Here is a 16,179-nt window from a genome sequence, read left to right as displayed (position 1 = left end):
CTCTGAAGGTTTGCTGAAAAATCAACTGACAAAAAGCAGATTAAAAGGAGAAAAGGCATATAAATTTATTAACATGCATGGGAGTCAAGCAAAATATGAGAACTCAAAGAAATGACAGGAGGGTTGATGCTTTTATATCATCTTGAGGTTATAGAAAGAGCTGGCTAAACAGGTTATGGGAGGCGGAGAAGAGGAGGCCTGGCTAGCAAAGATGGTGTTGTTCAGTGGTAGCAGCCCCCAGAGAGAATGATGGTAAAAGTTTCTTTTAGACCTATGAAGTCTGAGCTTAGTTAATCTTTCTTAGATCCAGACAAGGGAAGGCCTTGGAAAGCCAGGCTTCATCAGTGCGGATTCCCTGTGGATGCAGGTCACCCCACTCTCAAAGACAACTTCGCAGGACTACTTCTGTCTGCAGGCCTTCTCAACAGCCATCTCAAAGTATATCAAAGACGTGTAATTTGGGGTGAAATATTTCCGTTTCCTTCACCATCACAACACACTGACCTGCATAAGAGTCAAGTTCAGGGAAAACTTCTCTTCTGAAAGTGATGGTCAAACTCACCCTTCTGGTCATTGTCTCCCATCACTGCCACTTCCAGCAGCAACAGGCTGGAAGTCCCTGTAGCTCTGCTCAGCCCTGGTCATTGGAAGAACTTGTTTAATACAGAGCCTTAGTGTCCAGCATCATGAAGGACGCTGCCTAAGCTCAAAGCTGGGCTGGGGGCTGTCAGGGTCATTTTCAAACGATAAGGGCAAGACTGGTGTGCTTGGGTGCCAGCCTCCCGACCTCTCCTCCCTTGTGTATTTCTATAGTGCCTTCTGTGCTGCACAGCTACCTGAGGAACCAAGAGCACACGAAGAAACAGACCACGTACCAAAGTGACTACGACAAAACCTACCCAGATTTCTTAATGCTTTTAAACTCATTTACTTCCTCTCAAGTCAAAGAGTACCTTCAGAGTGTTTCCTACAAAGGTAAGATGAGGTCTTATTTCACACACTTACAGATCACAATACATTGCTTTTGCCAAATAGAAACTGTTCAAAGTTCTAGCCACTGGAGTTGAATGCCCACAAAAATGAAAACATTGCCTCAAAAAAAAAAAAAATCTCACAGTGTTGTGCAAACCTCAATCCACTGAAAAGACATTTTCCTTTAAGGAGGCCCCGGTGGCTATATCCCCACTTATTAAAAAAGAGACATACAGCTTTTCCCTCATTTCTGATCTCATTTTGCCTGTGGTTATATTGCTCCAGGATGATTCCTCTTTTTCTTAGAGCTAATTGATTTCTCCTTTGGGTGTTTGTACAGTCACGTTGTTTTGCTGTATTTTGTCTAACCTTTATTTTCTGTTTGCTGGTACATTTTTGTGACAAGCTTTTTAAGGTACAGGAAAATCTCTATATATCACTCTCTCAAGGAGAGCAAATGCCATTGATATGGCTTCACTCCACATGACAAAAGACTTATCCTAGTTTGCAGCCAAGTGACTGGAATTGATTTGGAAGCATCTTAGGTGCAACTGGTCAGTCTGAGAGTGTGTAAAATGTCAACTCAGAGAATAAGAGAGCTTAAGGAGAGGAAACTGAGCTCTTCCTGCAGCTCCCTCTCAGTATCCTACGTGAGGGATCACACACCCCCTATTCCTCCTCATTTGTGAGTACATCACCCAATGCAGATGTAAAAATTTATATAAAATATATTCATATGCCAACTAAACTAATGTATCACATACATTTATAAAACATACAAACTGTTACAGAAGGAAGTAAAAAATATCAACAACAGTCTAATATTTATTCTTGTACCCAGCTGATCATTTTCTGTACCCTATTTTGTGCTCTAGGCTATTTGGGGGCTACTAACTTATTGTGTGCCCTGTGATGAGGTTGGGACTTCCACTGGCCATGTGGGATCCCTCCAAGGGCTCTCTGTCTCTTGTCTGACTCTCTTGGGCCTCCAGGTGCTGTCCCCAGCCACAATCAAAAGAGCTTGCACCTCTGAAATTCTCGCTGAAACCCTCGTTTTTGGGATCTCCTGCCCTAAGAAAGACTGAAAACCTACCGTAGTCAAGGCTGACAGGGAGGGGTGTGTGTGTGTGTGTGTGTGCTGGGAGAAAGGAAGTATTTTCCACTCTCACACATTGAGGGCTGAGAGCCTAAAGACCCTTCTAAGAACTTGAATGCTGGGTTTCAGGGAGGTACGAGAAGCAGGTGTTTCCCTCCTATTGAGACAGGAGTATATGTTTTCTGTTGAGAGAAAGGAACATGGAGGGAGTATCATGCCTCCCTGCTCTCCACAGATGCCTCTAGGCCAGTCTGGCACCTCAGAAGAAAACCAAGAGGCTCCTAAGGGTCCGCTAGCTCAATCTTCCCAGAGATCCCAGCCAAAGCTCTGCAGCAAGCTCAAGTCAGCCTGCCTGTTCTTGCTCTCAATTTTGTATGTAAAATTATCCTCTGCATTTTACAAGGAGCTCTTTTTACCTTTAGGATCCACATCTGTTGGACCCTGTAGAAAGAGAATTTTTGTCTTCCCTAAGCAGATGCTCCCATCTGCCCAGGGACTTGCAATGCAGATGCAGCTGTCATTTCTCTGCCCCCATGGAAACCATGGTGGCTGCAGGCACTGCTGTCTCTTACTGTGTGTCAGGTGCAATCCAAGCCTTAGTGGCGCCCCTGAGGGTGAACTAGGGACTCCTCAAAGTGCTCTGGCAGCCTCGGATCTACATTCTCCAAGATGCCGTGGAAAGCTGATCTTTCGGGTAAACACTCTGTCCACCTAATGGGGCTTTCCTCCCCAGACAGGTGAGGTAGACCTGTTAGCTAACAAGGTAACTTAGAATAAGCTATGGTTTTGTTTTTTCTTAGCTCTTCTGCTTTCCTGGTTCCCTCAGGGCAGCACCAGGGGCAGGTGCCTGAAGGCTCATGCCCCAGAGCTTTGCTCTTTGGGGCTGCCTTGGGCTGATGCAGGATCTGCTTCCCATGGATTTTCATTCCTCTTTCCAAGCTCTGCTGTGGAATGGCCCACTCATCAATGCCAGCTTTATTAGAAGCTGAGAAACAAATGGAAGATTCCCTCTGAATTCTTGTGCCCAAAACCTCTTGTCATTTTCTAGTGTCAGGGATGGCACTGATGCTTTTCAGCTGGTGAGTATCACAGCAGAGATTTTGTGGCTGAGTACATATGCAGATAATTTAAGAACCTGGCAGATGTGTTAAGCAGAATTATTATCAACTCAGCTTAAATTATTTTACAGGATTATCTCTCATAGGTTGTAGGCTCTGATGGAATAGAAGCCTAGAACAGGTACATTTTAAAAGAGAGAAAGAGATACAGAGAGAGAGAAAGGGAAAAGGCCAGGCTTGTTCTTAAGTAATGGACCAAGTTGGGTGGGAGGTGGGGGTGTGAGAGAGAAATGGTGTGTGTTGGAGGGTGAAACACAGAGAAGAGAAAACTCCAATATGACAAAAAATAAAGCTGTGAAAGCGTAAAGGAGAGAGAGCTAAAGGCAAACCTTTCATTTCCACTAACTCTTTGTGTCACCACTATTTGGTATTCAGTTTATTTATAACTTGAGGAGGTTGAGCTAGTTATCTTTAGTGACTATTCTACTTTCAAAATTGTTTTAATCTTTGAGTCTGCTTCAGACCGCTCAAAAGCTTACTCATTGGGCAACTGTTTCCTACTGGTAAAGACTGTGTCATCAGTCCACTTTTCCCCCAGTTGAAAGGTAAAATGATCTGATACCCAGTTTTCTGTGAATTTGTTCAGCTATTGCTCCCTCGCCCTCTCTTCCTCCAACTGAAACTCCCACAAATGGCCATGTAAAAGGCATTTCTTCCTAGCCTGTGATTCAATATTAAGAATCAATGTATTTACTCAATAAATGCTCAGTTGATACAAAGATAAATAAAGAATCTTCTTCTCAGGGAACTCATTATCTGGTATGGGAGATAGACACATTTAAAATGTCACCAGTTCTGTAATCAAAGTAATCTTCGGGTACGGTAGCAGCCTGTGAGGGGTACTCCCAACCCTGTGGATGGACAGGAGATGAGGAAAGGCTGCCTGGAGGAGGGGTCCTATAAGTCTTACAGATGAATCTGCATAGTAAGGAGAAGCAGGACCATTCCTGGCAGAAGCAACAGTGTAAACAAAATCATGAGGAAATGAATTTGCATTTATACATAATAAAGATTGCTATCATTTGACTTACAACTGGTAGCCTTTTTGAACAGTTAAACTGACATTAAATTTTACACACTCATCCTTTTTACTAATTCATGTAAAACTTGGTGAACGGTGTATGTATACCTCTGGTATCAGAAGAAAGGATTTTTTTCTTATTTTAATATAAATTCTTTGCTATAAATTATTTGGTAATAGAGACAATGCTTAAAATGCTTAAAATCAGAAAGACTGACAATAGCAAATATCAATGAGAGAAAGCAGTCAGAACCCCGTATACCATTGGTGGGAATATTAAAGAGCAAATAATACAATCACTTTGTTGTTGTTTTGTGTTTTGTTTTTGTTTTTGTTTTTAGACAGAATCTCCCTCTGTCACCCAGGCTGGAGTGCAGTGGCACAATCTCGGCTCACTGCAACGTCTGCCTTGAGGATTCAAGCAATTCTTATGTCTCAGCTTCCCAAGCAGCTGGGATTACAGGTGTGCACCACCACGCCCAGCTAATTTTTTTGTATTTTTAGTAGAGGCAGGATTTTGACATGTTGGCCAGGTTGGTCTCAAACTCCTGGCCTCAAGTGATCCACCTGCCTTGGCCTTCCAAAGTGCTGGAATTACAGGCATGAGCCACTGTGCCCAGCCATCAAAGAGTACAATCGCTTTGGAAACAGGTCTGGCAGCTTCTGCTAAAGATAAACATATACCTACTCCATGACCCAGAAATTCCACTTCTGGGTATTTGCCCAAGAGAAAGAAAACCATATGTCCACAAAAGGACGTGTACAAGAATGTTTATAACCACTTTATTCTTAATAGCCTCAAACTGGATGCAACCCAAATCTCCATCAGTAGGAAAATAGATAAACAAACTGTGATATATTCACATAATGAAATACCACTCAATAAAAAGAAATTAGTTATTGATATATACAACAAAACGTATGAACCTCAAAAACATGCTGAATGAAAGAAGCCAGACACAAAAGAATACCTTCTGTATGATTTCATTTATTTGAAGGTCTACAACCAGGAAAACTTATTTTTGATGAAAGAAACCAGAACAGTGGTTGTCTTGAAGTAGGGAGTGTTGACTGGGAAGGCGCGTGAAGGGTCTTCTGGGATCGAAGGAATGATTTATATCATCCTGTGGTCATGGGTTACAGTAATGCGTGTGTCACTTCATCAAACTGTACAACAAAAGATTAGTGAATTTCACTTTATGAAAAGTATAGCCAACTAAAAAAATACTGGAGACAAGGTATGGAGTAGGGTAGGGATGCTTCAAAATTAAACATGAAATCACAAAAACAAACAAATGAAGACATAATTGGAGAGAAAACGGGAACAAACACACACACTCACACACACAGACACACACATGCACACACAGACATCCTTGATCTATGGGCTTCCACTGGCATTTGTGACATTGAGCAGGATAACATGAACATTGAATATTAGCATGATATCACTTGCATTTTCACTCCTTTTTGGTTTTCTCTGCACAGGTGATAACTGCTGGGAGTGAATAAAGTTTTACAGCTCCACTCTGTACTATTAAAGATATATATGATTAGGGGCTGGGTGCGGTGGCTCCTGCCTGTAATCCCAGCACTTTGGGAGGCCGAGGCGGGTGGATCACTTGAGGTCAGGAGTCTGGGATTATACTAAAAGTACAAAAATTAGCTGGGCATGGTGGTGCATGCCTGTAATCCCAGCTACTCAGGAGGCTGAGGGAGGAGAATTGCTTGAACCTGGGAGGCAGAGGTTGCAGTGAGCCGAGATCGCACCACTGCCCTCCAGCCTGGGCAATAGAGCGAGCCTCCATCTAAAAAAAAAAAAAAAAAAAAATAAAAAAAAATATATATATATATATATATATATATATATCATTAGGAGTAGGGAATCATAGATGTTCAGAACCAGACAAGACTCCTTAATGTTACAGATCAGGAAATGGAGGCCAGGGAGGGGGAGTTGAAGGGCCTTCCCAAGGTCAAACAGTTACCATTCAAGGACAGTAAAGCTTACCAGTATCGGTGGGTACAAAAGCAGCCCTGGCGTCTATGAAAATTTTGGAACAATAATTTCTATTATCATCACTGTTTATTACTATGCACCCAGTAATAAAAGGATAAGGCAACCATTTATTGTTTTTGATGGGCCAGGCACTGTCTGGGTGCTTCACACACAGTGTCCCTAATCTATTCCAACATCTGTGCACGGCAAGTACTGCTGTGCAAAGATGAGGAACTGAGGAAGTGGAGAGGTTAAATCATTTGCTAACAACTGCCAGCACAGAACTAAAACTTAAGCCCGTTTCATTCTGAAATTCGTGTTCTGTCCAGTAAGTTTGCTAATCCCTTGAATATTAAGTTTAGTCTTCTTAATCAATAATTACGCAACTGTGCCCGTTTAGGTATTAGGTATAATAGCCTGCTATTATTTTGGTCTTACCAAATTTGTGTATTTAGTAATATTATCAGATATTTTCTTCCTTCCTAGAATTTCTCAATTTAGCATTTAAATACTTACATGAAAATTTTCATCCTGTTTTTCTTCATACTTTTCAGATAGACAAATTATTGATCACTTTATTCGTACTCACTGTGACACTAACAAAAAGAAGAAATGAAAAGGGAAAATAGTACAAATGAAGAAAATCTGAAAATCAATGGAAGCACGAGGACATTCCTAGTCGTTTTCTCAATTATCAAGGAAAAATAAGATGCAAATAGCTTCAAGTATGTTGTGATAGTCATAAAATTGTGTCTTTTGCTTCGCTTTATTTTTAAACAATAAAATTAAGTCTACAAAATTTCCCCTGAACATAGCTTTAGCTGTATCCAATAGGTTTTGACACAGTGTTTTTTTCTTTTCCCTTTTGGATACTTAATTTGTAGTTTCAATTTTGATTTCTCCTGTGAACTAGGAATTATGTGGAAGAGATTTCTTAATGTCCCAGTAATTAGAGACTTAAGAAATCATTTTATTGCCTTATCTCTTCTTTGAATGAATGAAAGTTTAAAAATCTGCTTTTGGGAAATCAGTTGCAGTTTTATTTAATGCCATTAATCAAGTATATGATTAATTTGTGTATTACATGAATATAAGAGAAAAAAATTATAGTTTATTGTATTTTTTAATTCCTTATTTCTTTAATTGTATACTTGAATTGTTCAATTCTGAAAGAATATTGGAACCTCCCACAATAAATGTATTTTTATCGATTTTCCCTTGTATTTCTGGGGTTTTTGCTTCATATATGTGGCTGCTATATTTTGTATTCTATTAGGGATTATGAATTATACAGAGCTTCTTCACTGATTAACATTGCCCATTATATACTATTCATCTTTGGCTGGTTAATGCTTTTTGGCTTTAAATTGCATTTTAATTGATATTAATGTTGCTATTGGTGCTGATTTGATTTTGATTTTACCTTTGCATTTGCTCAGTATGTCCTTGCTTTCATTCCCAATCTGTCTTTGTACCTTTGTTGCTAGAAATAAATTATGCCTAGCTTTTATTTCATAACTAATATGTCAGTCTTTGCCTTCAGAGAATTTAGTCAGCACAGAGCAACTGTGATGCTTCACACACTGTGTTTTGTTTTCTATGTCATTTTTTTTGCTTGCTATTTGCTGTTTGTTCTTTTTAGTTTTACTTTTGCTGATTTTCTTCATTTTCCCCTCTAATGTTAGTTTTGGAAATATATTGTTTTTCATCATACTAGTAGTTTTTATCACACATGGTCATTACTAGATTTGGGTTTCTCCCCCAATATATAAAAATTCCATCATCTCTATGCTCTCAGGACCTTGTACTTCCTCATTCTTCCCATGGCTACTGACTGAGAAGATATCCTTTATTTCCTCATTTCACACTGTACTTTTCACTACATCTCCCGCACGTGCTCTTACGTGCACACATGCGCGCACACACACACATACACACAGCCGCCAGCAGGGCTCTTGTGGAGAAGGAGCTTGCCCTCTAGGTTTCCCACCATTAGCAAGAGTTTGTTGTCGTTGTTGCTTTGGTTTTTTTTTTTTTTTTCCTTTCTTTTTTGACCCCTTATTTGGGCCTGTCCTATTTCCTGCTCCCATTTTGTATCAAGGCAGTCATATCCCAACCATCCCTGCTTTAGACAGGGGTAGTTTTCTATTTATCAGCTGAGTGTCTCCCTGCCCCAACGTCCTTTTCAGATCTGGTCAATACTTGATCATTAAGTTGCTTTTATGCCTTTCTTAGAGTGCTTAAGACTGTTGCAGTGGCCACCTAGGAGCTTTACATGGACTGTCTCCTGGTTTAGTGTGTGCAGTGTGGGACTTCCTGACTGTCCTCACAGCATCCGTTCCAAAACAGAGGTCCATACTCCCTCAGGGCCCTGAGCCAAATATTAAAAAATGGTAGCCCCTTTGATCCACACATACTTATTGAGCACCTACTACCTGCCAAGCAGGGCTTTAGGGGATGGGGATAATGCGCTAGTGAAAGACAGTAATGGAGCTTCCATTCTAGAGGGAGGCACCAGGAGGCTCCTATTTGAGATGAAACTTCAAGAGTAGAAGGAGCCAGCCACATGGAGAGATGGGGCAAGACCTTTCCAGGCTTAGAGAACAGCAAGGCAAGGGCCTTAAGACAGGAATGATTTTGGTGTTCTAGGAACTGGAAGAAGGTGGAGTGGTTGACACATACATAGTGTCACTCACATACTGAGTTGGCCAGGGACAGGCAAAAGTCATACAAAAAGAGATCAAGGAGGCAAAAGTCGGATCATGGTGTGAGTGCCATTGTATTTCTGACAGCATAGACTCTTGTATTCTATGTAACTTTATTTCACAAAAGTCAATAAATTTCTATAAATTTATTGAAATATAATTTCAATAAATTTCTATTGATTCAAGTTGTGGATCACCCATGAATGTTGTTTTTATACTATTTGTCTTCTTCAAATTTCGGTAGCAAAGTTTTGTGTAGGACTTGAGGTTTTCACCACTGCAGACGTGTCTGTGTATGCATCTTAAGTTTTTAATATATCTCTACACCTTGGGTGTCCCAAATGGGATCTCTGACCTCCCAAATGATTTTTTAAAAATTCACATACATTGAGGTTCACTCTTTATGCTATAAAGTTCTATGGATTATGACAAAAGCATAGTGCCATGTATCCACCATTACACTATCACACAGGATAGTTTCACTGCTCCAGAAATTCTCTGTGCACCACCTGTTCAATGCTGTCCTCCTCCCCTCAAACCCTGATTACTTCTTTGGAGATCATTTTGGTATTCTGGGGATAGGGTAGCCAAGAAAAGCCAGCATCACCTACCTTGCCCTGGGGCAGACAGCGTATGGATGAGTATTGCCGTCTGTCTGGACACAAAAAATCATCTTACCTACAGGGTTCTAGAACTTGTCAGTGACATCACTCTAGAGCAAGATGTTCTACTTGTGAATACAGTATTGAGATGTCATCATCTACAGACTGTTACTTTAGGGACGGTGGTAAAGTGAAGTATTGGCCCCAATTCTTCATCTCTCCCTGTATCCACACCCCTGGCCATGTAACCTTGCAGTGTCTCCCACTAAAGATGGAATGTATTTCCCCTGCCCTTGTATGTAAGCGTAGCCACGTGGCTTTCTTTAGCTAATGGATTGTCAGAAGAAATAAACCTGGGCTGCTCACTGGTCCCAGGAGAAAAATGAGTCACCCCAGCTGACCTGCCCCAATGACTTACAAACTGTGAATGAGAAATAAATGCTCTTTGCTGCATGCCAGAGGCTAATGTAGCAATAGCTGACTGGTACAGGCACAGCCTTTATTTAGATGCAACATTCCTGGGACCCTCAAAATGAGAAAAAGCTTTGTAGAATCAGTTCTTTCTCAAAAAATTAAATTATATCACTGTCAACAAATGTGTGTTTAAAAAGCAATTGCATTTTAAAGTAAGAGTGTGGTTGATGTTCTCTTGTATCTTAAAAATGGCAAGGGTGTTTTAAACATTGAACACTTCAAAGGTTCTCATGAGGCCAGTAGCCACTGCTTATTTTAATGTGCTAGAAGCTGTGAGTGCTTTAATCTGGTTTATTATCAGAGAAGATAGGCAAACCCAGATCGGTCATGGACCTGGCACGAGTTAATTATGTGGCACTAGAATCTCTACTGTTATATTTCTAAGATAGTAGTTTTTCAGCAGTTACTAATCCTGCCACTTTTTTTTTTTCTTGTGGTATCTCCCGATGGCTCTTTAATTCTCTTTTTCCCTTCCTGAAAAACACTTGTTAGGCGATTTCTGGGGTGTTGATTTATTTCTGGCCAGGAACCTCTGTGGCCACAGCACCTTTGCCCAAATTCTTGTCCTGCATCCAGGAAGAATGAGGTACAGTAGTGAAGGGTGAAGAAGAGTTTTATATAGTGTTAGAACAACTCAGAGGAGTGGGTAGCTCCTTTCTGCTGGCAGGTCATCTCTGAAGCTCTCAGTGGAGAGGGTACTCTTCTCTGCAGCTGGTCATCCAGTCCCATCATCTCTCTGCCCTCTTTGCCCTCTGGCCATGCTCTGCCCTGCTCTGGTTGAGCCCAGGGCTTTTATGGACCTCAGAAGGAAGGAAGTGCATGTCGATTGGTCCATGGGCAGCCATGGGTGGGCCTGGAAGAGGCATCATGAGTCCCTACTCCAGTCCAGGGGACTGGCAGCCCAGCCCCTAGTCTTCAGGCTCTCCCTGGCCTGAGGGTGGGCCCTTACTGGGGACCCTCTTCCTTCTACCCAGGATTCTGTCAGCCTCCTGCTGGGACTTGGCCCCCAACCCCGCTGGGAGATTGGAGTGGGCACTGGGAGAAGAGAGAGGCCAGGCACTGGGAGCAGACACCCCTGAGCCTGCAGGGGCAGGGGTCGTTCCTGGGGCACTCGAGGGTGTAGGCTACAGAGATGCCCAGGTCCTGTGCCTGGGAGGGCGGTGCAGCTGCACCCGGGAGCTCCCGCCCCACCAACTCAGAAGAGGCAGGGCTCCCACTTGTCCCCAGCTCCTGCCTGCTTCCTGGAGAAGCAGGCCTAGGTCTGCAGCCACGAATGAGGCAGCTGCAACTGCACCTGGGAAGGCAGATCCTGCCTGTTCCCGTTTCTCCCAAGAGCACAGGAAGGCTCCGATCCACAGCTGCATTTTGGGCAGCTGTAGCCTCACCCAGTAGTGGGAGGTTCCTTCCTGCTCCCTAGAGCAGGAGGCCTGGGTCTGCAGCTGTGGTTTGGGGAGCTCCTGTCCCAACTCAGAATGGGCAGGGCTCCCACTGGCTCCAGGGAGTGTACAGCCCCAGCTGCGCTTCCCTGCTGCAGCTGGCATGATGGCAGCAGCCACTGCCATCACCCTTGCACACACCTTATTCAAAATAAAAGTGTATATAGTGGATTTCTATGCTTTCTAGAAATATCTGTTCTTTGTTTTGAACCTCTTGAAGAAACAGTTATGTAAATGTGTTTAAAATTGTTCCACTTTGTTTTAAAATGCTTTTGTGAATAAGCAGAAAACAACATCCCTTTAGAATGAAGGCTGCAATAATTTTTAAGAAAGTAAGAAATGAAACGCAGATTATACGAAGTTGTTTTCACTACGTGTTAGAATTCTCCTTTCTGTACAGGAGTTGTATGAGGCTGGCGCAGGGCTTATCAGCCTTGGCTACCCAATCAAATGACCTGGAGAGATTTTTAAAATCCTGATGCCGAGGCCACTTTCCAGACCAATTACATCAGAACTTCTGGGGATGGATCACAGGTGCTAAGGTGATCCCCGTGCACAGCAAAGAGCGAGAACCACTGAACTAGAGGGGGGATCTCATTGGTAAATTGCACCTGCGAAGGTTAAGTTGGTAGTTTAGTCAAGGTCTAAGCAGGAAGCAGAATCCACCCCATTTGTTTCAGATGATAGGGCTTAAGTAAAGGGACTACTTACTAAGGGTGTAAACGTGGGGTAAGGTTCCCAGAGACTTGAGAGAGAAGAAAGCTGTTACCACCTCTCCCTGTGAAAGCCTGGGCTGTCGGGGAGCTGCTGTCCCCTGGAAGGGACAGAGCCATTTTGGGGGACATGACACAGGGAACAAGAAGGGAAAAATTCCTCCAGCCTTGCTCCTCCTTCCCTCTCATATAATCTGATCTCCTGGCAATGACTGTCACTGACAAGCCCAATGGATGCTTACCAGCAAGGTATTGACGGACATGCAGTCCAAAGGGTTAACCTCCTGTGGCACCAGCCAGGCCAGAAAAGGCGATTAAAGGGAATTTGGAAGCAAAATCAGATATAACCAACACAATTGGCCAGCCTTGCTGAATGAAAACCACAAGCAGAGGGTATGGCCAAGTACTGAATAAATTTTTGAACGTAGTTTTATAAAAAGTTTCATAAAATAAGGAAATTATTCATTTAAAGAATTATCTTAATAAAAAAGATATCATAGATATATCATGAAATTGGGACTATTCCAGAAAATTCAAGGCATATGACTATGACAATTTAAACTTTATCCTTTATTTAACATTTATTTTTAAATATTTTTAAAGTCTTTCATACCAGACACCCTGCTGTACTAGATACAGAAATGAAAGACACAGTAATCTATTCTATTTCTAAAGGTCTAAGAGTCTAGCAAAAAGTACAAGTTGGCAAATGTAATGAAATTTACAATTTTGCCAGCCTAGAGCAGCATGCCTCACTTTGGGGGATACTCTCCAACCCCAATCCTGCCATGTGATTCCGATGTCAGCTGAAGGCTCTCTGTGCCCTGCCCAGGCCAGGTACCATCTGAATGTGGTACCTTTCCTCTCTGGCCATGGTTGGGGTTTGGCCCAGGATTTTCTTCCATGGGGACTGGGCAGAACACTCTTTCCTCTGTTTCTATGAGGCTCTAAGAAGATGCATCCAGAGCTACCCGTGGTCTTCCTCCCAGTCCCACAACGGCAACCAGCCCCAGAGAATGGAGACCTGAGAGAGGATGTATGAGGAACAGAAGAATCCTGATGAGACTGGAGTGTCTATCCTTGAAACCATCTCCCTCCACGTCCCATAAACAATTCATTCCTTGATTTGACTACAGCTGGATTTAGCTAGATTTCTGCCACTTGTAATCAACAGGGTTCTAACAAATACAGAAGGAAATCTCAGTAACATCCTAAAAAAGCCGTGTGCAGAATGCTATGGGATTTCTAAGAGCTTGCCTAACCCGGCCTGTAGGGTCAGGAAAGGGTTTCTGGATCAAGGTAAAGGCCCAGGTTTTTATGGATGTACAGCCACTATAATTATTAGGCTATTTTCAAAAGCAAGAGTTTCAAACTGAAATGTCTACAGGGGTGCATAGGCAAGAAAGCAAGATATTTTTCTCTTTCTGTACTCTCCTACTACTCTCACACAACACAGAGCACTACCGTGACCACATGTATGGGGTTTCTCCTCCACCGAATGGTTCTCCAGCACCAGGTAGGTGTCCTCCTAGCTCACAGTTCAATTCAACTGTGACACTACCTGGAGTTGCGCAGACCTTGCAGGATGAGGACTCATGAAACCATCCTTGCAAAAATTATAACAGTGAGAAATCTGTAACAGTGAAAGGGATCTGACCTAACCAACTCCATCTTGTGTCTAACCTTCAAGCTGCCCTTGTTCATTGCTGGACATAGGCTGAACTAACTTTGGGAGGAACTTAGTTTATAGCTTAACTTTGGAACAAAGATGATAACAGCCCTTTCTCAAAACAAACCCCTTCTTGCCTGGGGACTTGACTGCCTTTGTAGGACTAACAAATTAGCCACGAGAAATGCAACTTCTCCATTACTCCTGCAGATAACATCGCTATTGTAGAGCCTAAGATTTGGGATGTCTTTTCAGGTTTTTGGATTTCTGATGACCGATGGCTCTACCCAGACTCAGTATCTGGTCCTGTGGCCCCCACCCAGGAACTGACTCATCGCAAGGTGTCACCACATTCAGATGGTACAGAACTGACTCATCGCACAGCGTCAATTCCCTATGATTTCATCTTTGACCCAACCAATCAGCACTCCCCGCTCCCTGGCCCCCTACCTGCCAAACTATCTTTGAAAAAAGCTAGTCTTAGAATTTTTGGATAGACTAATCCGTGTAATAATAAACCTATGGTCTCCCGTTCATATGATTCTGTGAGAATTAGACTCTTTCTCTATTGCAGTTTCCTTGTCTTGATAAATTGGGTCTATCTAGGCAGCAGGCAAAATGAACCTGCTGGGTGATTCCACTCAGTCCCACAAGACTGCCCCCCATTGCAGAAGTAGTAAGTCCCCAAGTTACTCACAGCTTCTGCCTGACTTGGCTACAAATTGAAAGTTCCCATGATTGCCTTCTTGAGTTTGATCATTTGCTACAACAGCTCACAGAACTCAGAGAAACACTTCACTCATATATGCCAGTTTATTATAAAGGGTATTACAAAAGACGCACACGAAGAGCCAGATGAAGAACTACATAAGGCACAGTATGGGGGAAAGTACAAGGAGCTGCCAGGCCTTCTTCAGGCACACCACCCTCCAGGTATCTCCAATGTTCAGCAACCTGAAAGCTCTCCAAAGCAGGTCCTTTTGAGTTTTATGGAAACTTCATTACATGTGCATAATTGAATACATCATTGGCCATTGGCGATTAATTCAAACTTCAGTTCTTCTCCCTGATTGCAGGGTGGAGCTGAAAGTCTCAACTCTCCACTCAGGATTGGTTCCCCTGGCAACCAGCCTGCATGCAGAGTCTATCCTGAAGCCTCCCTCCTTCCCGGGCAGTCATCTCAGACATCTCATTCACATACAAAAAGACACATCACTTCGAAACATTCTAGGAGTTGCCTGCCAGGAAACTGAACAAAGACCAAAATAGGTATTTCTTATTGTAAGTCACGGTATCACAGGGGGCCTGGCAGGTAACCTAAATGAGGGAAGCGGGCCAGGAGTGAGACCATAGGGAGACTGGTGAAATGAAGAGTGCCCACTATGTTTAAAAGGGCTGCTGAATTATCGTAGCAACAACAACAACAAAAAAACTACTCCATTTTTGTTTAAGGGGCCTTTACCCATTCCTGCTCATAGGCTAAGATAATTTTAGAGCACTAATATGCAAAAACAACAATCATGTAGTTTAAAAAACACTTTAGGATTAAAGGACACATATTTAAACAACTATGTTTTGCCAAAGAGTTACAGGACCATTAAGACCTGACCAAGGACAAAGACATTCCCAACCTCCCCAGACCCTTGCTGGCACCCAGTTGTCTGTGGTTACTGGTTAGCTCTTGATCTCAATTCCCTCCTCTTTCCCCTGCCCTTAACATGAAAAGTACCTACAATTTGTATTGGCTTAAGGTGGTGCTTTAGGACAATAGCTCACCATCTTCTCGGTTTTCTGGCTCTCCAATAAACCTGCTTTTCCTCCCACCAATTTTTTGTCCCTTGTGTTTGGCTTTTGAGTGGCAAGCTGCTGGATGTGGGTTTGGTTACATTATCTCTGGATAATTGTTGCCCTGTTAAAATGTATTAGTCATGTAGGATTTCAGGAAAAGCAAAAAATATGTTTTTAAAATGTATTTACAATTTTTATTGTCACTCTTTCTGGTGTATAGTGTTACAGGTTTTGACAAATGTGCAGAGTACTGTATCTATCACCCCAATCATTATATGGGAAAGTAAAATTCCCTTTAAAATTCCTTTGGCTGTTCCCCTGTACACAGCCCCACATCCTTAGCTACTGGCAATGACAGGTTTGGATTTCATCCCTATCATTTTGCTTTTTCTAGAATGTCATATAAATGGGATAATACAATATATAACCTTCTGTATCTTCTTTGATTTAGCAAAATGAATTTTTGTTGTTGTTGTTGTTGTTGAGTAATCTGTAATAATGTGTTGCTTTTTATGGCTGAGTATGGATGTACCAGTTTATTTATCTGTTCACTGGTTGAAGAACATCTGGGTTGTCTCCAGGTTTT

General features: G+C 42.3%; 1 protein-coding gene across 4 annotated transcripts in view; it reads left to right on the top strand.

Moving 5' to 3' along the window:
• TEX26 (testis expressed 26) overlaps window positions 1-7,419 on the top strand; it is a 42,983-nt gene extending 35,564 nt beyond the window's left edge. For all 4 annotated transcript variants that reach the window (XM_030818408.1, XM_030818409.1, XM_003270244.3 and 1 more), the window contains 2 exons: window positions 814-975; window positions 6,761-7,419. In XM_030818408.1, coding sequence (XP_030674268.1) covers window positions 814-975; window positions 6,761-6,822 — 224 coding nt within the window. In that variant the 3' untranslated portion in view covers window positions 6,823-7,419. The remainder of the gene's footprint in view (window positions 1-813; window positions 976-6,760) is intronic.
• Window positions 7,420-16,179: the final 8,760 nt, after the last annotated feature.

Source organism: Nomascus leucogenys, chromosome 9 (genome assembly GCF_006542625.1).
Source record: "Nomascus leucogenys isolate Asia chromosome 9, Asia_NLE_v1, whole genome shotgun sequence".
NCBI classification, from domain to species: Eukaryota; Metazoa; Chordata; class Mammalia; order Primates; family Hylobatidae; genus Nomascus; species Nomascus leucogenys.
Note: the sequence above shows the minus strand (reverse complement) of the source record. Positions and strands in the feature narration are given on the sequence as shown.